General features: G+C 38.3%; 1 protein-coding gene across 5 annotated transcripts in view; it reads left to right on the top strand.

Annotated features, from left to right (window-relative positions):
- LIN9 (lin-9 DREAM MuvB core complex component) overlaps positions 1 to 20,623 on the top strand; it is an 88,801-nt gene extending 68,178 nt beyond the window's left edge. For all 5 annotated transcript variants that reach the window (XM_045397820.2, XM_065542721.1, XM_045397814.2 and 2 more), the window contains 4 exons: positions 13,127 to 13,252; positions 18,242 to 18,421; positions 18,572 to 18,669; positions 19,162 to 20,623. In XM_045397820.2, the coding sequence (XP_045253755.1) occupies positions 13,127 to 13,252; positions 18,242 to 18,421; positions 18,572 to 18,669; positions 19,162 to 19,267 (510 nt within the window). In that variant the 3' untranslated portion in view covers positions 19,268 to 20,623. The remainder of the gene's footprint in view (positions 1 to 13,126; positions 13,253 to 18,241; positions 18,422 to 18,571; positions 18,670 to 19,161) is intronic.
- The last annotated feature ends 3,966 nt before the right edge of the window (positions 20,624 to 24,589 follow it).

Genomic DNA, 24,589 nt, shown 5'->3' with positions numbered 1-24,589 from the left:
TAAAGAAGCTCAGTGAGAGAGAAGAGAATTCTGAAAAACAATACAAAGGAACTAGAAAAGCAGTTCAGGATGTGAATGATAAATTCACCATAAAGATATACTTTTTAAGAACCAAACAAACAAATTCTGGAACTGAAGTATTCATTAAATGAAATACAAAATATATTAGAAAGCTTCGCCGGGCGTGGTGGCTCACGCCTGTAATCCCAGCACTTTGGGAGGCCGAGGTGGGCAGATCATGAGGTCAAAAAATCGAGACCATCCTGGTCAATGTGGTGAAACCCCATCTCTACTTAGAAAATACAAAAATTAGCTGGGCATGGTGGCATGAGTCTGTAGTTCCAGCTGCTCAGGAGGCTGAGGCAGGAGAATCACTTGAACCCGGGAGGCAGAGGTTGCAGTGAGCAGAGATCGCACCACTGCACTTCAGCCTGGTGACAGAGCGAAACTCCGTCTCAAAAAAAAAGAAGAAAGAACGCTTCAACAATAGACTAGATCCAGCAGAAGAAAGAATCTTGGAACTTGAAGACAAGTCTTTCGAAATAACCTATTCAGGCTAACGGAAAAAAAAAACAAAAAGGTGAACAAAACCTTCATGACATATGGGACACCATAACGTGACCAAATATTCAAATTATTAGGGTCCCAGAGGGTGAAGAGAGAACAAGAGGATTAGGAAACCTATTTAATGAAATAATAGAGGAAAACATCCCAAGTCTAGCAATAGATTTACACATCCAGATACAGAAAGCTCTGAGATCTCCAAATAGATATAATCAAAAAGAACTTCACATCACATTATAGTCACACTGTCTAAAGTCAAAGACGAGGGAATTCCAAAAATAGCAAGATAAAAGCATCTAGTTACCTGTAAAGAATCCCCATCAGACTAAGAGTAGATCACTCAGCAGAAACCTTACAGGCCTGGAGAGAATGGGATAATAATATATCTAGAGTGCTGAAAGAAACTAATGCTTCTTAAATGAAGAAGTAAAGCCTTTCCCAAACAAGCAAAAGCTGAGGGAATTCATCACCACTAGACTGACCATACAAGAAATGCTCAAGAGCATCCTAAACCTGAAAGTGTTTACCATCATGAAAACACATGGAAGTATAAAACACTGGTAAAGCAAGCACGCAGGACTCAAATGGTACCACTACAGAAAACAACCAGACCAAAATGACAAACATTAAGAGAAGAAATAAAGAATATATAGAACAACCAGCAAATAACAATATGATAGGAACAAAAACACCCAAATCAATAACCTTAAATGTAAATGGATTAAATTCTCTCCTTGTATAAACTGGCTGAATGTATTCAAAACAAACATGACCCAAGTATATGCTGCTTATAAGAAATGCACTTTGGCCGGGCGTGGTGGCTCACGCCTGTAATCCCAGCACTTTGGGAGACCGAGGCGGGTGGATCACGAGGTCAGGAGATCAAGACCATCCTGGCTAACACAGTGAAATCCCGTCTCTACTAAAAATACAAAAAATTAGCTGAGTGTGGCGGTGTGCACCTGTAGTCCCAGCTACTGGGGAGGCTGAGGCAGGAGAATAGCATGAACCCGGGAGGCAGAGCTTGCAGTGAGCCGAGATCACACCACTGCACTCCAGCCTGGGCGACAGAGCGAGACTCCATCTCAAAAAAAAAAAAAAAAAAAAAAAAAAGAAATGCACTTTATCTGTATAGACACATATAGATTGAAAGTAAAGGAATGAAAAAAGATATTCCATGTAAATGGAAATCAGAAGTGGCTACACTTTATACCAGATAAAACAAACTTTAAGTCAGTAACAGTTTTTTTAAAATACAAGGTCATTATATAATGTAGTGATAAAGGAATCAATCCAGCCAGAGTATATAGCAATTCTAAATATATGTGCACCCAACATTGTAGCACCCAGATTCACGGAGCACATATTACTAGATCTAAAGAGAGAGCTATTTCATGATGGGGAAAGAGAAAATAATAATAATAATAATAATAAACTCCAATGCAATAATAGTGGGAAACTTCAACACCCCACTCAGCATTAAACAGATCATCTAGACAGAAAATTAATGAGAAATACTGGATTTTGGCCAGGCGCAGTGGCTCACGCCTATAATCCCAGCACTTTGGGAGGCCAAGGCGGGTGGATCACGAGGTCAGGAGTTCAAGACCAGGCTGGCCAATATGGTGAAACCCCATCTCTACTAAAAATACAAAAAAAAAAAATTAGCTGGGCGTGGTGACGCATGCCTGTAGTCCCACCTGCTCGGGAGGCTGAGGCAGAAGAATCGCTTGAATCCAGGAGACAGAGATTGCAGTGAGCCGAGATTGCACCACGGCACTCCAGCCTGGGTGACAAAGCAAGACTCTTGTCTCAGAAAAATATATATGTATATATTGAGTTTAAACTGAACTTTAGACCATATGGATCTAACAGTCATTTACAGAACATTTTATCCAACAACTACAGAATGTACATTCTTATCAAAACATGGAATATTCTCCAGGATAGACCCTATGTTAAGGCACAAAACAAGTCTCAACAAATTTTTTTAAAAATCAAAATCATATCCAGTATCTTCTGAGACCACAATAGAATAAAACTAGAAAACAATACTGAGAGGAACTTTGGAAACTATACAAATACATGGAAGTTAAGCAACATGCTCCTGAACAACCATTAAGTCATGAAGAAATTATGATGGAAAATTTAAAAAAAATCTTAAAATGGTAATACAACATACCAATACCTGTGGAATAAAACAAAATCAATACTCAGAGGGAAGTTTATAGCAATAAATGCCTATATCCAAAAAGTCGAAATTTCCAGTAGACAATCCAGTAATGCACCTCAAGGAACCAGAAAAGCAAGAACAAGCCAAACCCAGAATTATCAGAAGGAAAAACATAACAAAGATCAGAGCAGAACTAAACAAAATAGAGACTAAACAAAATAAAACAGAGGATCAATGAAAAGTTGGTTCTTTGAAAAAATAAACAAAATGTATAAACTGCTAGCTATACTAGCCAAGAAAAGAACTAAAATCAGAAATGAAAAAAAGACATTACAACTGGTACCACTGAAAGACCGAATATCATCAGAGACTGTTATGAATAACTATATGCTAACAAACTGGAAAACCTAGAGAGAATGGATGAAGTCCTGGACACAAACAGCCTATCAAGATTAAATCAGAAGGAAATAGAAAACCTGAACAGACCATTAACAATTTGTGAGATTGAGGTAGTAATAAAAATAGCCCCCCAACAAAGAAAAGCCCAGGACCACATGAATACAGGCCAAATTCTACCAGATATGTAAAAAACTAATACCAGTCATCCTTAAGCTATTCCAAAATATTGAAGAGGAGAGAATTCTTCCCAACTCATTCTGCAAGGCCAGCATTACCCTGATACCAAACCAGATACGGACACAACTAAAAAAACTAGTCCAATGTCACTCATGAACATAGACACAGAAATCCTTAATAAAACAGTAGCAAACTGAATTCAACATCTCATAACAAAGATAGTATACCATTATCAAGAGGGATCTATACTAGGGATCCAAGGATGATTTAACATAAGTAAATCAATAAACATGTACATCACATCAACAGAATGAAGGACAACAACCACATGATTATCCCAATAGATGCAGAAAAAGCATTTGATAAAATCCAACATTCCTTTGTGATTAAAAAAAAAAAGCAACTGTCAGTAAACTAGGCATAGAAGGAACACACCCCAAAATAATAAAAGCCATAGATAACAAACCCACAGCTAAATACCGAATGGGGAAAAGTTGAAAGCCTTTCCTGTAAGAACTGGAACCTGCTTTGACCACTCTTATTCAACAAAGTAATGGAAGTCATAGCCAGAGCAATCAGGCAAGGGAAAGAAAGAAAAGCCATCGAAATTGGAAAAGAGGAAGTCAAATTGTCCCTCTTTGCAGATGACATGATCTTACATTTAGTAAAACCATAAGACTGCACCAAAAAACTCTTAGAGCTGATAAGCAAATTCAGTAAAGTTGCTGGATACAAAAATCAACATACAAAAATCAGTAGCATTTCTACACACCAGTAATGAAGTAGCCAAAAAATCAAGAAGGCAATTTCATTTACAGTAGCTACAAAGAAATTTTTTTTTTTTTTTTTTTTTTTTTTTTTTTTTTTTTTTTGAGACGGAGTTTCGCTTTTGTTGCCCAGGCTGCTGGAGTGCAGTGGCGTGATCTCGGCTCACTGCAACCTCCGCCTCCTGGGTTCAAGCGATTCTCCTGCCTCAGCCTCCTGAGTAGCTGGGATTACAGGTATGTGCCACCATGCCTGGCTAATTTTTGTATTTTTAGTAGAGATGGGGTTTCTCCATGTTGGTCAGGCAGGTCTCAAACTCCTGACCTCAGGTGATCCACCCACCTCAGCCTCCCAAAGTGCTAGGATTACAGGTGTGAGGCACCACCCCTGGCCAGAAAATTAAATACCTAGGAATCAGTTTAACCAAGGAGGTGAAAGATCTCTACAAGGAAACGCACTGATGAAATAAATTGAAGAGGACACAAACAAATGGAAAGACATTTCATGGTCACGGATTAGAAGAATTAATATCATTAAAATGACCATAACACAAATAAATGGAAAGACATCTCATGCTCACGGATTGGAAGACTATCGTTAAAATGACCATAGTGCCCAAAGCAATATACAGATTCCATTAAATCTCTATCAAAATACCAATGTTATTTTTACAGAAATAGAAAAAACAATCCTAAAATTCATTTTGAAACAAAAAAGAGCCAGAATAGCCAAATCAATTCTGAGCAAAAAGAACAAATCCGGAAACATCACACTATCTGACTTCAAATTATATTACAAAGTTATAGTAACCAAAACAGCATGATACTGGTATGAAAATAGACACATAGACCAACAGAAGAGAGTAGAGAACATAGAAATAAATCTACTTATGTTTAGCTAACTGATTTTTGACAGAGGTGCCAAGAACATACATGTGTTGAGGAAGATACCCTCTTCAATAAATGGTGCTGGGAAAATCAGAAATCCATATGAAGAAGAATGAAACTGGATCCCTATCTCATATGCAAAACTCAAGAGGGATTAAAGGCTTAAACAAAAAATCTGAAGCTACAACCATAATAGAATAGAACATAAGGAAAACCCTTCAGGACATTGGTTCAGGCAAAGATTTTAAGACTAAGACCTCAAAAGCACTGTCAACTAAAACAAAAATAGACAAATGGTCCTATTTTAAACTTAAAAATCTGCACATTAAAGAAAACAACAGAGTGAAGAGACAGCCAGTTGAATGGGAGAAAGTATCAACTATTCATGCAACAAGGGACTGATATCCAGAATATACAAGTAAAATAACAATAAAAGTAATAGTAAATCCATAAAAAGTGAGCAAGGACATGAATAGACAGTTCTCAAAAGAAGACATACAGATGGCCAAGTGTGTGAAAAAATGCTCAACATCACTCATCATCAGGAAAATGCAAATCAAAGCCACAATGAGATATCATCTTATCCCAGTTAGGATGGCTGTTATTAAAAAGGCAAAAAATAACTGATGCTGGCAAGGATGTGGAGAAAAGGGACCTCTTACATACTGTTGGTGGGAATACAAATTAGTACAATCACTATGTACAACATATGGAGATTTCTCAACTAAGAACCACCATACGATCCAGCAGTCCCAGTACTGGGTGTCTATCCAAAGGAAAAGAAAATCGGTATATCAAAGGGATGCCTGTATTCACATGTTTATAATAGCACTATTTACAATAGCAAAGAAGTGCAATCAGCCTAAGTGTCCATCAATGGATAAATGGATCAAGAAATAGAATACTATTCCGCCATAAGAAATAATGAAATCCTGTCATTTGCAGCAACCTGGATGAAACTGGAGGTTGTTATTTTAAGTACAATAACCCAGGCAAAGAAAAACAAATACCTCATATTCTTACTCATGTGAGAACTAAAAAAAAACTTGAAGTCATGGAGATGGAGAGTAGAGTGATAGAAACCAGAGGGTATGAGGAGGAAATGAAGAGAGGTTGTTGAATAGTTTCAAATAGAATAAGTAAGTTCTAATGTTTGATAGCAGACTAGAGTGACTATAGTTAGCAAAAATGTATATTTCAAAATAGGATTTTAAATATTTTAGTCATATAGAGATAATGGTATTACCTTGAGTATTTACATACATAGATTGTGTAATGATCAAGTCAGAGTATTTTGGGTAATACTCTCCCTCCCACTCTCTGTTATCTATCATTCTACTCTATCTCCATGAATTCATGTTTTTTTAGCTCCCACATGAGTAAGAATATGAGGTATTTGTCTTTCAGATGGGGATTATCTTTTCAAATGGGAATTGGGGGTTACCGAAGACATAGGGTAACATAAATCATAACTAAGCATTTGATCAAGCCTCTTCTTGGGGATACATGTATACTTTTACAGACTCAACTAGTTAATCAAAATTATTAAATACTCAGTATCTCCTACAGAGAATTTTTTTTTGAGAGTATTAGAGTCTCTACATCTTTTGTGTTCAATATTGTAATGAATCACTTAAAAATGTACAAAGGGTTTTCATATACAGTATACATAAAAATGTACAAAATAGCTGGGCATGGTGGCTCATGCCTGTAATCCCAGCACTTTGGGAGGCTGAGGTGGGCAGATCACTTGAGGTTAGGAGTTGGAGACCAGCCTGGCCAACATGGTGAAACCTTGTCTCTACTAAAAATACAAAAAGTAGCCAGGCGTGTTGGCACACGCCTATAATCCTAGCTACTCGGGAGACTGAAGCAGAAGAATCACTTGAACCCAGGAGGTGGAGGTTACAGTGAGCTGAGATCACGCCACTGCACTCCAACCTGGGTGACAGAGTGAGATTCCATCTCAAAAAAAAAAAAGGTAGAGTTGAGAGATAGCTAACATGTTACAAAATAGAGTGATGTGACTAATGGACCGTGAAGAAACTCTAAAACAAAACGGATATATGGATATGTAATCCCCTTCAAAATTATCATCTGGTTATATCTCCAACTTTATTGTTAGTAGTATTAAGGTACATTGCAAGCTCCCTTGTTTCTCAAGGTAATACCCAAATACTCTTGACTTGATCATTACACAATCTGTGCATGTAAAACAAAAGAAAAAAGTAAATTATTTGAAGACAACCTACATTTCTACCATCTTCTATTCTTATTCAGACTAAATATTACTAGTCTTCCCATCAGATTTGTAAATGTTCCAAATAAAGCATTAGCGAATGGGTGAAGAAGTGAGCACATTTATACACTCTAGGTGGGAATATAAGTTAATTGAAGTCTTTTCGGAAGGCAGCTTGGCCATAATGATGGGCCAGAAATTTTACTTTTAGAGTACCATTCCGAAGATGTGCATACAAGGATGTTCATCACAGCATTGTTTGTAATAGCAAAAAAATTGTAAATGCTTAAACGAACATCTGTAGAGGACTAGTCAAATAAATCCATACCCTTGATCTTGAACTGCTAAATCTAGTATTTTCCATCTTGTCCCCTATAAGCTTATATGTTTACAGACTGCCTTCAACATGAACCTGTAAGCCACACAAGAAAATCTTTCATTACTTTGTGATCATACCTGGTTTTTTTATCAGAATGTATTAGTTATTTCTAATGGTTCAAATGCCTCACCTTATTCATGCAGGCCTAATTGAATGTCATATTTTTGACTTGTTTTTATTTTATTTATGTATTTACTTTTTGAGACGGAGTCTCGCTTTGTCACCCAGGCTGGAGTGGAGAGGCACGATCTCGGCTCACTGCAACCTCTGCCTCCCAGGTTCAAGCGATTCTCCTGCCTCAGTCTCCCGAGTAGCTGGGATTACAGGCATGCGCCACTATGCCCGGCTAGTTTTTTGTATTTTTGGTAGAGACGGGGTTTCACCATGTTGGCCAGGCTGTTACTTTAACTCCTGGCCTCAAGTGATCCACCCGCCTCAGCCTCCAAAAGTTATTTTTAGGCCAGGCACGGTGGCTTATGCTTGTAATCCTAGCACTTTGGGAGGCTGAGGTGGGTGGATCACTTGAGGCCAGGAGTTCGAGATCAGCCTGGCCAACATGGTAAAACTCCGCCTCTAGTAAAAATACAAAAATTATTCTGGCGCAGTAGCCCGCACCTGTAACCCCAGCTACTCAGGAGGCTGAGGCAGGAGAATCACTTGAACCTTGGAGGTGGAGGTTGCAGTAAGCCGAAATTGTGCCACTGCACCCCAGCCTGGGCGACACAGCAAGACTCCATCTCAAAAAATAATAATAATAATTTTAATTGTGTGTGCGTATGTATAAAATGAATGTACTTTTCTTAAAAATTTTCCATTATTGAGTTTGATGTATGTTTTTCTTTCTTTGTATTTATTTTCTATGTATAAATACCTAAACAATATATACTTTTGGGTTTTTTTGAGGAGGGGACCTTTTTTTTTTTTTGAGATGGAGTCTTGCTCTGTTGCTTAGGCTGGAGAGCAGTCGTGTAATCTTGGCTTACTGCAACCTCCACCTTCTGGGTTCAAGCGATTCTCCTGCCTCAGCCTCCCAAGTAGCTGGGATTACAGGCACGCACCACCACGCCCAGCTAATTTTGTGTATTTTTAGTAGAGATAGGGTTTCACCATGTTGGCCAGGCTGGTCTCAAACTCCTGACCTCAAGTGATCTGCCCGCCTTGGCCTCCCAAAGTGCAGGGATTACAGGCCTGAGCCACCACGCCTGGCCAAGGGCAGACATTTTTAAATAAATTTTATACTATGTAACATTCTGCTTTTCACTCTATAGTATCAGTAAATATAGATCACTCTCTTCAATCCTAGTGTTAGAAGATCTTTAAATTGTTAGCAGTCTGATAGGTGAAATATAAATGTCATTGTTTTATTTTGTATTTCTAAGGCTACTAGTGGAATTAAGCATCTTTTTGTGTGTTAATTGGCTATTAATGTTAACAAAATTATTTGTTTCTCATGTTACTATAGTACAGAAAATTTAAATTTTGATGTAGTCAAATACAGTTGACCTTCAAACAACGTGGAGGTTAGGGATGCAACCCCCGCCAGCAGTCAAAAATCCACATACAGCTTTTGACTCCCCCAAAACTTAACTACTAATAGCCTACTGTTGACCAGGAACTTTACTGATAACCTAAATAGTAGATGAGCACATATCTTATATATGCATTATATACTGTATCCTTACATAAAGTAAGCTAGAGAAAAGGAAATGTTATTAAGAAAATCATAAGGTAAAGACAACATATTCACTATTCATTAAGTGGGAATAGATCATAAAGGTTTTCATCCTTGTCATCTTCACGTTGAGTAGGCTGAGGAGGAGGAGGAAGTGGAGGGGCTGGTTTTGCTGTCTCGGGTGGCAGAGGCAGAAGAGGTAGAGGAGATGGAAGGGAAGGCAGGAGAAGCAGGCACACCAGTGTGACTTTTGAAAAAGTGCATGTATACGATCTGGTGGGCCGTTACAAAAATTAATTTTTTAAAAATCTGCATGTAAGTAATGTAAGTGGACCTGCACCATTCAAACCTGTGTTATCTGAGGGTCAGCTGTATATCAGCCTGTTCCTTTTCCTGGTTTTGGTTTTTGTAACTTGTTTAAAATAGCTTCTCTCCCTCTTATTCATAAACATATTCTCCTGTCTTCTCATGATACTTTTATAGTTTCTTTTAATATTTAGACCTTCAGTACATCCTAAAATTTTGTGAATGATTTGAGTGTAAAGACCTAACTTTTTTCCTCAAATATATAATTGTCCCAATTTATTAATAGTTCATCCTTTCCCACTGATTTGAAAGGCCAGCTTTATTATATATGAAATTTCCAAACATTAATATACATATATTCATACACAAGCATATGTGCCAGGCATACATATACATATATGTTGGAATTTAGTATAAAGACTGACCACCATTCTCTCCCATTGGTGTATTTGTCTCCCATGTCAATACCACACTGTTTGATAACTACCAGTACAAGTACCTCCATTTGTCTTTCTCTTTCAAAATTGGTTTGGTCATTCTTGTACATTTATTCTTCTATATTAACCCTTCATTATTTAGATGTTTAAGAAGATAAGGGAAATTTTTTCCATCATTGGGGGATATTCAAAAAGATAAAGACTTTGAGAACAGCTTCAAAAACGGGGGCTCAAAAATATTTTTAGAAGTTGGAGGTATAACCAGATGATAATTTTGACGGGAAGTATATATCTGTCTAGTTTTGGAGTTTTTTTTTTATGGTTCATTAGTTACATCACCCCATTTTGTAATGCATTAGCCATCTCCCAGTTTCGTACATTTTGATGTAATGCTGTATATGTAAACCCTTTGTACATCTTTAATTCATTAAAATGTTGAACACGAAAGATGAAGATAGAGACTTGACACCCTCAATTTCGCTCTAAGAGATACAGAGCTTTTAATGATTTTGATTTTGATTAACTAGTTCTGAGTCTGCAAAAGTATACACTTATCCCCGAGAAGAGGCTTGATCAAATACTTAGTTATAATTTACATTACACTATGTCCTCAGTAACCCCCAATTCCCAACAAGGAAATGAAATTAAATTCAGCATGTCCTGCATTATCCCTGCATTCTTATAGAAAATCTTTCAGATGATCCAATGGTTTTAACTTCACAAAAACTGAGGTTTACGAAGAGGAAGCAATTCAGGAAGCACCAATGGTAAACTAAAAGTAGGATGTCCTGGATATGATTCCAGGCCTATGTGGAACTTATCCCTTCCCTACTCCCACTGTGGCATTCCCTCCCCTCTTTCTCTTTTACTGCTTCAGATCCATAGTAGCAGAGAAATTCTAACTGATGCAAACTGGCTTCAGATCCCACAAGGTTACCAATTACTGGCTGTGGTACATGGGCCTCATATGTAAAAGGGAGACAATAAGCAATAATATCTTTCTCATAGGGTTATTGTGGGGATTCAATGAAATCCTTTAAAAACACTTAGAACATTAGCCAGGCATAGTGGCACATGCGTGTAGTCCAAGCTACTTGGGAGGCTGAGACAGGAGGATCCCTTGAGTCCCGGAGTTTGAGGCTGCACTGCAGTCCTGCTTGGGCAACAGAGTGAGACCCTGTCTCTAAACAACAAAACAAGCCAGGCGCAGTGGCTCACGCCTGTAATCCCAGCACTTAGGGAGGCCAAGGCAGGTGGATCACTTGAGGTCAGAGTTTGAGACCAGCCTGGCCAACATGGTGAAACCCAATCTCCACTAAAAATACAAAAATTAGCCAGGTGTGGTGGCTGGTGCCTGTAGTCCCACCTACTCGAGAGGATGAGGCAGAAGGATTGCTTGAGCTCAGGAGGCAGAGGTTGTAGTGAGCAGAGATCACATCATTACACTCCAGCCTAGGTGATGGGAGTGAAACCCTGTCTCAAAAAAAAAAAAAAAAAAAACTTAGAACAAGCTGGGTGTGGTGGCACATGCCTATAGTCGCAGCTACTTGGGAGGCTGAGGCAGGAGGATTGCTTCAGGCCAGGAGTTCGAGTCTAGCCTGGGCTAGCAAGACGCCATCCCCAAAACAACAACAAAATCACACTTAGTGCATGGCACATTAGTCAGCTCTATTTAGTATATCTGTTGTTGTCATCATTAAGTAATCAACACATCATTAATAGTGTGTGCTGTTAAGTCATTTAACTTTTCTAGTCCTCAATTTTCTCCGCTGTAAAATGGTATGGCTTAACTAGATGATCTCTGAGGTTTCTGTTAGCTCAGTCTATAATTCTGTGATTTGGAATCTATATAAAGTAGTTCCTCCCTAGGTCTAGGAAAGTTTTCTTTCCCTACCTATACTTTTTTTTTTTTTTTTTTTTTTTGAGACCGAGTCTTGCTCTGTGCCCCAGGCTGGAGTGCAGTGGCCGGATCTCAGCTCACTGCAAGCTCCGCCTCCCGGGTTCACGCCATTCTCCTGCCTCAGCCTCCCGAGTAGCTGGGACTACAGGCGCCCGCCAGCTCGCCCGGCTATTTTTTTGTATTTTTTAGTAGAGACGGGGTTTCACCGTGTTAGCCGGGATCGTCTCTCGATCTCCTGACCTCGTGATCCGCCCGTCTCGGCCTCCCAAAGTGCTGGGATTACAGGCTTGAGCCACCGCGCCCGGCCATTACCTATACTTATTAAAAGGAGCAACTTTGCTTCCTTAGTACATGACAATGTGCTTTTTCAGAAATCCCCTGAAAAAAGAAATGTGGTTAAATTTTCCTTGACTAGAGAGGTTTCATTGCCAGCATTTTTAGCAGGAATGAAAAGGAGAGTATAATTTATTGGAAGTACTGTGAAGAGAGGGAAGGAAATGGCGTCGAAGTCCATTAACTTTGGTTAATGGATAATTTGATAATGCTCCTTGGTAAGGAGCATATATGGAATGATGACACAATAAAAAGTTAATATTCATTGAGCATTTTCTATGTGGGAGGCACTGTGCTAGCATGTATTATCTCATTTAATCTTTGCAACAACCTCACTAGATAGATATTCTTATAATCCCCATTTTGCAGTTGAGGAACATGAGGCACAGAGAGATTAAGGAAATTCCTTAACATCACACAGCTAGATGGTGATAGAGGTGGAATTTGAACATATATAATCTGATTCTAACACCCATGCTCTTAAACCATTATGCTATACTGAATTGATTCCAGGTACGGCATCAATTGGTTTAAATAACTAGAATGCTTCAAATGAGGACATACGATTTAACAACTAACGATCCTATGAAAAAGTTGAAAGATGAATATAACGAACATCGCATACATGTTTATCAATTAACATTTTGCTCCGTTTAACTTATCTCTATAGAAAATCTCCTTTTCAAAAAAGCAAATGGCAGACATCATGGTGCTCCAATGAACAAGGACAGTCTCCTAAATAACAATACCATTATCACAGACAAGAACTATAACAATTAGAACAAATTTAATAACCTTTAGTTTGCTTTTTAGATAAGTCAAATCTTTTAGATCATTGAAATTGCATTGCTAAAAAACAAACTCTTACCACGATCTGATTTTTCTCTCTTCTCAGAAATCATATTCCATGCCCATCAGCATTGAATTTCAGCGGAGATATGCAACAATTGTTCTAGAGCTTGAACAGCTGAACAAGGACCTAAACAAAGTTTTGCATAAAGTTCAACAGTATTGCTATGAGGTAAGTGATATGTATAGATTTCCCTCCATATTTTTATTTAAAGCTTAATCCTTTTACCTTCACACTTTAGAAAATCCATACCAAGCCAATATCTTCATAAAGTCCTTTAGCAAAACTGTATTATATGAAGTTTCTTACTCCTCCCAGCATCAGTGTTGAAGAGTGCTTTATACATAGAAAGCTGTCAATTTTGAGTTTTTTGGTTCAAGATACAAATAAGGCCCTCCAAAAAACTTTGGAAAAATCCAGAAAACTAATTATTCTTAATTCCACTACCCCAGAGACCAAATTTTGTTGTTGTTTCTTTTTCTTTCTTTTTTTTTTTTTTTTTTTTTTTTTTGAGACAGGGTCTTGCTCTGTTGACCAGGCTGGAGTACAGTGGTACAGTCTTGCAATCTTGGTGAACTACAGCCTCAACTTCCCCAGGCTCAAGCTCTCCCCCAACCTCAGCCTCCTGAGTAGCTGGAACCACAGGTGCACAACATGCCCAGTTTATTTTTGTAGAGATGAAGTCTTGCTATGTTGCCCAGGCTGGTCTCAAACTCGTGGGCTCAAGCGATCCTCCTACCGTGGCCTTCCAAAGTACTGAGATATAGGCGTGAGCCATTGTGCCCAGCCCCAAAGAGCAAATTTTGGTCTATTTCTCCTTAGTCTTTTTTGGTGTTTTGTTTTGTTTTAAACAATACATGCTTTTTCTCATAAAGTTCTGATCATGCTGGCTATACAATTTTGTTGCCTTCTCTTTTAAACCTTAAATTAGCATTAGAACTATGAATTCTTGAATTTCAAATACATAGATAACAGGGTTATTTGTGAATTTTCATTCACATGTGATTATATGAGAGTGGTTCAACAATTGAGTTTCCTACTACAGAGTAAGAATTAAAATGATTCAGGTGAGTTTAAAATGCTCCTGCATTTGCATACTTTGAGGTTGTGTGTTTCCAGGAAAGCCATCTCTGTTTGTGACATCAGATTCTTTTTTCGTTTGTTTGTTTTGAGACGGAGTCTTACTCTCTTGCCCAGGCTGGAGTGCAATGGCACAATCTCAGCTCACTGGAACCTCTGCCTCCCAGGTTCAAGTGATTCTCCTGCCTCAGCCTCCTGAGTAGCTGGGACTACAGCTGTGCACCACCATGGCTAATTTGTTTGTATTTTTAGTAGAGATGGGGTTTTACCATATTATAGGCCAGGCTGGTCTCAAACTCCTGACCTTAAGTGATCCGCCCTCCTCGGCCTCCCAAAGTGCTGGGATTACAGACGTGAACCACCATGCTCAGCCGTGATATCAGATTTTTTTTTTTTTTTTTTGAGACAGAGGTTCACCCTTGTTGCCCAGGCTGGAGTGCAGTGGCACAGTCTTGGCCCACTGCAACCTCCGCCTCCCGGGTTCAAATGATTCTCCTGCCTCAGCCTCCCAAGTAGCTGGGATTACAGGCATGCATTACCATACCCAGCTAATTGTATATTTTTAGTAGAGACGGGGTTTCTCCATGTTGGTGAGGCTGGTCTCAAACTCCCAACCTCAGGTGATCTGCCTGCTTCAGCCTCCCAAAGTGCTAGGATTATAGGCGTGAGCCACTGCGCCCAGCAGTATCAGATTTTTAAACAGTTGGCTTATTTTCCTAATGGTTGTCAGTCATCCACATAACAATATGCATTGTATTAGTAAATAGATTTTCTCCCCTAGACTAGCAGCTATTCACAAGACATGCAGACTATGCAGTCCAGGATGACACATAACAAAGCCAATGGTACATGCAGAAACGGGTTGCTCATCAATCTTTTTGTAGTACCCAAGGCCATTTGTGATAGGCTCCTTTCCTAATGAAGTAAAGTGATGTAATCCTCTCAAAACTCTTAAGGAACTACAATATAGAAGTTATAGTAATAAAGAACATATCAGAGAGTACACCATGACTAAGCAATTCTACTTCTCAATATATACCAAAAAGATACATCAACATGTATTTACCAAAATACATATACTAGAATATTCATAGCATCACTGTTCATTATAGCCAGAAATCACAAACTACCCAAATACCCATCAGTACTACAATTGAATGATAAACATGGTATAATTACACAATGGAAATGCTACCCAGCAGTGAGAATGAAAGAACTCAACTACAACTCAGCGCCATGGATGGATCTCACAAATACAATGTTGAACAAATAAAGTCAGACACAAGAGAATATATAATGTATGATTACATTTTTATAAAACTGAAAAGCTAACCTCTGATGCTAGAAGTCAGGATGGTGGTTACCCTGAGGGAGGTGGTACTGGAAGATGGCATTATCAGGGGGTCTGGGGCATTGGTAGTATTCTGGTTCCTAATCTAGTTGCTGACTTCTCATTTTTGAGAATGTTTCATTTGTGAAAACTCATTAGCCTGTACACTTCATGATTTGTGTACTTTTATGTATTTATGTGTGCTTTAATTTAAATTTTACAAAAGTATTAGAGGATACAGTTATTCATTGAAGCAGTATTGGTAATTATAAAATGTTAGAAATAAACATAAATGCCCACACATAGGAAACTATTTATGGTACATCCACACAATTGAATATTATGCTGCTGTAAGAGAGGAAGCTCTCTACTTTACTGATATGGAGTGATTTCCAGGATGTGTTATTAGATGCAAAAAGCAAATACAAAAATACACATACATATTCCAAAGTATATTACCTTTGGAGTAGGAAATAAGTAGAAATAGTATATATATGTATCAGCTTAATTTTTCAAAAGGAAACACAGGAAGGATATATTAGAAACTAATTTGGGAATGGGGTAGGAGTTGGTGAGTAAGAAGGAATGACATTTTTCTGAGTGTTCATTTCCCCAACAAATACAAGTAAACTCTAAAGTGTAGTACAAACAGAAATAAACGAACCTAACTATATTTCAAACGAGTGACATTAACTTACTGTTACTGAAGGGGATAAAAACTGATTCAGATAGCTTGAACATAGCATAGGTTGAGCATCCCAAGTCTGAAATGCTTCAAAGTCCAAAACTTTTTGAGTGCCAAAGTGAAACTCAAAGGAAATGCTCACTGGAGCATTTCGGATTTTGGAGTTTTGTATTTGGGATTCTCAACCAGTAAGTATAATACAAATATTCTAAAATTTTAAAAAATCCTAAATCCAAAACACTCTCTCTCTTTTTTTTTTTTTCTTTTTTTGAGATGGATTTTCGCTCTTGTCCACCAGGCTGGAGTGCAGTGGCGCAATCTCGGTTCACTGCAACCTCCGCCTTCCGGGTTCAAGCGATTCTCCTGCCTCAGCCTCCCCAGTAGCTGTGATTATAGGCACGTACCACCATGCCCAGCTAATTTTTATATTTTTAGTAGAGACGGGGTTTCACCATATTGGCCAGGCTGGTCTTGAACTCCTAACCTTAGGTGATCCACCCACCTTGGCCTCCCAAAGTACTGGGATTACAGGCATGAGCCACCACGCCCGGCAGCAGTTCTGAAACTCTTACTGTGTACTCTAGGACAGCAAAGAAGCAAGTAAGTATATTGAACTTGGGAGGCAGAGGTTGTAGTGAGCTGAGATCGCACCACTGCACTCCAGTCTGGGCAACAGAGTGAGACTGTCTCAAAAAAAAAAAAAATTGAGGATAATGGAAGCCAGGTTTCTCACTGTTGAAGAAGGCAGTTATGAAGAGGGAGAAGACTAGAGTGAACCCTGTGGCATTAGATGGGAATAGGGGGAATCAGTATGAATTCATGGTTTATTTTATCTTTATGATACAAGTATAAGTGAGTGTATATGTCTGCTGAGAGGGCCAAAAGCAATACACCCTAATAGCAAAGAACACACCTAGACCCAGATCTTGGTCTCTCAACTCTGTTCTCCAATTTTAAAAAGCAGGACTCCTTGAAAAAGAGACTGATTCCAGACCTGGGGCAGAGAAAGAAGATGAGCCTGGCCCACCTTATTATGCCAAGGAAGTAAAATGTGCCCCCAAATTATGGGGACGTGTCAAAAAGAGCCAGCTTGACAGGGTTCCCACTGGCCAAATCTGGGACAATTTGAGCTTCAGAATAAATAAATATAGTAAGAGATTATAACCCATAGAATAAAAGTCATATCAGTATGGGTTCATACTAATTCATTTTTTAAGGGAAACTACTTTGTAGTAAAATGCCAGCTAATAAATACAGAAGCAGTGTTAAGAGTGAGAAAAACACCATTTTGCAACCATCATAGTAATAATTGATATAGACAAGAATCATCAACAGATGCTAAAATTGGTAGGTAGAAGTTTGATGACAAATAGGATGTTTACATAGCCTCAAAGTATCTCTTCACAACTACTTAGTACTTACAAAAAGGAAATCCTTTACTGTAGGGAAATCTGGCAGACACTTACCAATTGATCAAAGAGAACATCACCAGTAATGGGACAGGTCAACATCACGTGCCTTCTAATAAAGATACCAGAGAACCCAGCACCATGTTTGTAGTATTTCTGCCCAAAAATGCGTAACTTCAGTCTAATCATAAGGAAACAGACAAACCCACATTGGGGGATATTACACAAAATAATTGGCTCGTACTCTTCAAAAATACCAAGGAAATACAAACTGGATTGATTAGAGGTAATGAGGCACAATGTTTGCAACTTATTCTTAAATTACTAATGGGAAGAATTATACATTCACAGAGATCAAATGGCAGATCAAATGTAGTAAAACATAAACAGTGAATCTGAGTAAATGTTATCAAGAGTTCTTTGTTTTATTCTTTTAACTTTTTTTAGAAGTTTGAAATTATATCAAAATTAAAAGTTACAAAAAATAGAAAATAAATCCGAAACTGTTAAAGAAAAAAACTTGTAAGGTAAAAGTACCATTTTAGTTTAAATGCTAGTTTTATAAAAATTAAAATCTGAAAAGAGGGCAGAAACACATACAGAAATAATCATGGCTTCTTGAACATGCATCTCATGCTTCAATCATCTGTATTCAGCTTGCTCCAGACCAGGGGCTCCAGCCTGCAGATCAGCCAACAGATATGAGACGCAGGTGTGAGGAAGAAGCACAGGAAATTGTTCGGCATGCAAATTCCTCAACAGGACAGCCCTGTGTGGAAAATGAAAATCTGACAGACTTAATTTCCAGGCTTACAGCTATTTTGTTACAAATTAAGGTAAGTCTTAGAGAAAATATTTTCTTAATTTGACACAAAGCAACGCATGCTGACTTGTTGCTAAGAAATTAATTAATTGATTCTATCAGGTATTTTATGACTGTATTTGAACTATAATTCAATTAAATTTTGAAACTTTTTTCCCTTTAGTGTCTAGCAGAAGGAGGAGACCTGAATTCCTTTGAATTCAAATCACTTACAGACTCATTAAATGATATCAAGAGTACAATAGATGCTTCTAATATCAGGTAATTTGTTAGGTACACTCTAATCATTTTAATGTGAAGTTCATAGTGATTTTCTGTCCAAGTTTTAAGAATTATGCATATTTGTGAAGTACTCATATATTATTTATCCATTAAATATATTTTTAAGAGCTTTTCACTTATATCCAGCCTATTGACAGAATAGAAATTTCACATGGATTTTGTATATAAAGAAATCAAGAGATGTATTTAGGTTTGGGGTTAGCATGGAGGTTCAGCTTAGAAGTAGAGCTTCCCCAGTCAGTGAGAGGCTCATCTTCTCCTTCCAGCCCCACATGGCTCCTTTGCTTCTTTAGAGCATATTTGTTCAACTACTACTGAAGTAGAATTATGGCTAATGTATTATAGGAGATTTATTCCTTCCCTAAGATTTATCATAGCTGTTTCCTAACTAAAATTCAGCTCTTCCTTTTTTAAAAATTATTTCTTAATTTTTTGAAATAAAGTAGTTAACCATGTTTCTTCTTTCTCTAGTTGCTTTCAGAATAATGTAGAAATCCATGTTGCACATATTCAGAGTGGCCTGAGCCAGATGGGAAACTTACATGCCTTTGCAGCAAATAACACCAACAGAGACTGAGTAAAGATTTCATTATTCCAACTGCACGGGACATTGTTTTTGAGAAGTTCTTTTCCTTTATATAGGCTTCCAACACCAAATAACCTAACTGCTGGAAAACAAGGGAAATTTAAATCTCCAAATAAGGCATTTTAATAGACTGTACTGCTTCTTAAACCAGCATTGCTGACCAGCATTATATTTATTTTTCTTTTATTATTCTGATGCAGTAGCATTGCTTATGTTACATATGTTTATATTCACAAATATTTTTAAACTGAAATATCTGAACATAATATAATTTCGTGGAAGAATACATTGACCATTTTTTTTAATGTGCATGAATTCACCGCAACACATGCAGACAACTGCTGCAATGGAGAGTATGAAGAAACCTGGTCTTTTTGTTCATGTCGGTGGCAGTGTGGAAATTCCATCCAGAAAATTACAACTCCACTTGATTTAGTTGATCACCATCTCAGTCTTCAAAAGATAACATCATGAGGTGTGGGAAGTCCTAGTTTTAAGGAAGCCACTGAAATATAGATGGGAAATGTGGACTATACAAGTATATGTTATATATACTTGCAATGTGACATGGTTCTATAGATCATTTTATAATAATAAATATTTTAATTTATCATAACTTATATAAAAGAAACCTTTGCTGTTTGTTGAAAGAAAATGAAGGAACAGGAAGAAAGGTGCAAAATGCTAAATTTCTGCAAATGGATTTGGCATGTCTTCCCGTCAGTTCAGGTCAAAAGTGCATTGTTATGAGATTTATTTAAAAAAAAAAAAAAAAAAGACTGATAACACACTATTTTCATATTTTTTTTTTGTTTATTTGCACAACTTTTAAACCAGATTACTGGTTAAAATCCAACAGTACACAATTTATAAAGTAAAAAGATTTTATAAAGAAAACAAATATAATAACCAGTGCTGTGAAATGCAGAAGAAAGGCTTGTTTGGGTTGTTTTTCTTTTTTAGGAAAACCTTGCCTAAAATGTTAATCTTGTAAAAAGTATGTATTTGGAATTTTCTTCATTTTAATATAGAATATTATAAAGTCAAAATATAATAAATTTTTTTCAAATTTGGAGTTTAAGATATAGCTGTAGAGGTGGTTTTAATTCCTTTAGATGTCTCATAAAATGAGACTTTTTATATGTTAATGTATAATAAACAAGATTATTTTCCATTTGGAATTTTTGTATAGTTTAAAAAGGCTTCTGTATTCTTTGTTGGTATTGTGCCACTGCAAAACTTTAGTGCAGAGTTTATATTTAGCTAAACTGTTATGTTAATTAAGAAATGCATAAATCTTCTATTCTTAATATTTGTAATTCTAAATAAATTGATCTATGAAAATTATTTTCTATATTTTCATTTAATTCAAGTCGATATGCATACCTTCTGTTTAAAAAGTTTTGAAGAATTATAATTTCCATTAAGTTATATTTTTAGGGGAAACAGTACAAATTACCGAGCCTCTCTGAAGTATCATACCATCCAATGGTATGGATTTTATTTATTACCATACCATCCAGTGATATGGATTTTATTTATTGCCATACCATCCAGTGGTATGGTATTGAGCAGGTAAGTTATTTGGCCTGGTATAGACCTAGTGAAAGGTTGATTGCAATATATTCTGCCTAGAATTGGGTAAGTATTTTGTGCATTTTTTCTTTTACATTCTTTTTTTTTTTTTCTCTGTCACCCAGGCTAGAGTGCAGTGGTGCAATCTCGGCTCACCGCAACCACCAGCTCCCGGGTTCAAGGGATTCTCCCGCCTCAGCCTTCTGAGTAGCTGGGATTACAGGCACGCGCAGCCACGCCTAGCTAATTTTTGTATTTTTAGTAGAAACAGAGTTTCACCGTATTGGTCAGGCTGGTCTCGGACTCCCGACTTCAAGTGCTCCACCCGCCTCAGCCTCCCAAAGTGCTGGGATTACAGGCATGAGCCACCACACCCGGCCTCTCTTATATTTCTTAAGGCTTACTTGTCACACTTAAATAGTACCTCATTTTACACATATTTAATTGAGCACTGTTTGTCTTTCAGTGCCTTCATGTGTTGACAGCAGGGACTGTGCTGAAGAATACAGTTGAATTTTATTTCTGCTTAGGGAGGAAGAAATCTGTATTTCAAAGTAGTCATGTTGGGTCAGCCATACATTGATTTGAATGATATGCCACTGCCTAACACACTTCTGGAGCTCTAAAGAAAGCTATCAAAGCCAGATTGAGCAAATATGCAAGCACATACATGGCTTTTTTTATATATAGATTTGGTTCTGAGTTACTTTAAGCTAGTTCCAAAAGTCACATTCACTCGTAACCACTGAGAATCTACAAAAAGATTTGCCCATTAGCATTTTTGAATCCATGCACCTCTCTCCATCTTCATTACCACCACTACTTGCAGCCCAGCTGCCATCGTCAGTGACCTGGAACACTGCAGTTGTCTTCTAACATCTCCCAGCATCTACTCAGCCCTGTTCAAATGCAGCCAGAGGGATCATCTTAAAATGCGGAATTAATCATGTTATCCCTCTGTCTATAAATGTTTTTAAAATCTTCATTTGGCTTTCAGGACAAATTCAAAACTCTTTTACAAGACCTATAAAGTCATGCATGATCTGCCTCCCTCCCCAACTTCTTTATCTGCTCACTACTTCACAGGGTCTTGGCACATGCAGTACCTACGTTCCCTCTCCTTTCCTTGGTAACTCTTGATCATTTTCTAGATCTCACCTTCAGCATCACTTGTTCAAGGAAGATTTCCTTGACCACAACACATCTCCTATTATAATGTCTCCAGATCATATCTCTCTCCTTCCAGCACTTGTCACATTTGCAATTTAATATTAATATTTCCTGGAGGTCTTTTGTCTCCCCACTGGCCTCTGCTCCATGAGGGGAGGGACTGTTTCTGTTTTTGTTCACCATTTATTTCCAGGTCCTGGTAAAGTGCCTGTTCATGGGCAACAAATAAATATTTGTGTAATGAGTGGGCAAATGAGAGTTTAAAAAAGGTCTAAGCATCATTAATATCATCAGAATAAGAGTGAGGTCTTCCGTGATGATTTCTTTGAAAGATGAGACAGTAATGACTGGCATGTAGAAATTCTGACTTGGGGATTGCTTTTAAACCTATCACATTACTTTATCATCAGTATCATTAGTCCTGACTAACAAGACCAGTACAATATAGGAGTATGGTGGTAGACTAATGGGTGGGCTGAGTTTGAGTCCTGGCCATGCCATTTATAAGCTGTACAGTTGTGAACCACTACTTAGATTCAGTTTCTTGATCTTTAAAGTAGGAAGATTAGTCCCTGTCTTACATGGTAGGTGTGAGAATAAAATAGATAATGTCTGTAACACATTTAACAGTTAGGGACTCTTAGAAAGTTTGAGAGAGCTGCAGGCTACTTCGTAGAGGATCCCACAATTTAAAATGTGACAACAGGATTTACATATTTGTAGATTTTTACAGTTGTTCACTGGGGAAACAACATAAAACAATATAAAAGCAATAATACAATAATTACAAGATTTTTTCGTAAGTGCGATTCTTAGTGGACCATAATTTAAAGTGTTATATGTTTAAAGTGTTATATGTCTTTCAGTTTTGTGAATGTATTTGTAGTATGTCATTTGGCCATGTCACAAGTTTAAATGTGATTGTGAGACCTCCTGAGCACCTCCAGGATGGGCCCTGAGCATAATGTTAATAGCTAATGTTTATCAGCTCATTTTTGGTTTCAAACAGTTTTCAAAGAATTGAGAAGTACACTTTGCTGCTAAGGCCTCAACTATGTTCTCTTGGCTGCTTTTTGTTGGGGGGATGGCAGGGACAAGGTCTCTGTCACTCAGGCCAAGTGCAGTGGCACGCTCATAGGTCACTACAGCCTTGAACTCCTGAACTCAAGCAGTCCTCCCACATCAGCCTCTCGAGTAGCTGGGACCACAGGCACATGCCACCATGCCTGACTTTTTTTTTTGAGACAGAGTCTCACTCTGTCACCCAGGCTGGAGTGCAGTGACCCAATCTCGGCTCACTGCAGCCTCTGCCTCCTGGGTTCAAGCAGTTCTCCTGCCTCAGTCTCCCGAGTAGCTGGGACTACAGGCTCCTGCCACCACGCCCGGCTCATTTTTGTATTTTTAGTAGAGACAAGGTTTCACCATGTTGGCCAGGCTAGTCTTGAACTCCTGACCTCAAGTGATCTGCCCACCTCGGCCTCCCAAAGTCCTGGGATTACAGTGTGAGTCACTGTGCCTGGCTTTTTATTTTTTTGAGACAGGGTCTTGCTATGTTGTCCAGACTGGTCTCAAACTCCTGGGGTCAGACAGCCTCCCACTTCAGCTTCCCAAAGTGCCGGAATTACAGGCATGAGCTACTGTGCTCAACTTCCTGGTTGGTTGCGTGCTTGCTTTTTTCCTAAACTTATAAGTGCTTGGAAACTCTTGGTTGGTTTTTGTTATTTTTGTTGTTGTTTTTGTTTTTTGAGATGGATTCTTGCTTTGTTGCCCAGGCTGGAGTGCAGTGGCGCGATCTTGGCTCACTGCAACCTCCACCTCTCAGGTTCAAGCAGTTCTCCTGTCTCAGCCTCCCGAGTAGCTGGGATTACAGGCATGTGCCACCACGCCTAGCTAATTTTTGTATGTGGTGGTGTTTTTTGACACAGTCTTGCTCTGTCGCCCAGCTCTTGGTTGTTTTAAATGGTGGATTTGCTACCCTGAAAAGTACAGGCCAGGCACGGTGGCTCACACCTAATTCCAGCACTTTGGGAGGCCGAGGCAGGCGGATCACCTGAGGTCAGGAGTTCAAGACCAGCCTGTCCAACATGGTGAAACTCTGTCTCTACTAAAAATACAAAATGTAGCTGGGCGTGGTGACGGGTGCCTGTAATCCCAGCCACTCGGGAGGCTGAGGCAGGGAGAATTGCTTGAACCCAGGAGGCGGAGGTTGCAGTGAGCCGAGATTATGCCACTACACTACAGCCTGGGTGACAGAGCAAAACTCCATCTCAGAAAAAGAAAAAAGAAAAGTACAAACCACTTGAATAACATCTCTGAAAATTAGGGCATCTGGCATATATAATCTCAGGCTCTTCTAGTAACCATCAAGACATGATGTCCTGGCCCTCGCTAGCTATGGCATCCCATGAGCCTACTTCAAAGCACAGTTTACAAAGAAACCTCACCTCTATGGGTTACCTCATAACACAGACCATTTCCTTTGACTCTAAAGGAGTTCGAAAACTCTCAAAATATCAAAATATTTTAATTGATCTTAGACTGACTTAGAAATGGTTATTTACATACATT

Source organism: Macaca fascicularis, chromosome 1, assembly GCF_037993035.2.
Source record: "Macaca fascicularis isolate 582-1 chromosome 1, T2T-MFA8v1.1".
NCBI lineage: Eukaryota > Metazoa > Chordata > Mammalia > Primates > Cercopithecidae > Macaca > Macaca fascicularis.
This window is presented reverse-complemented; position numbering and strand designations above follow the sequence as displayed.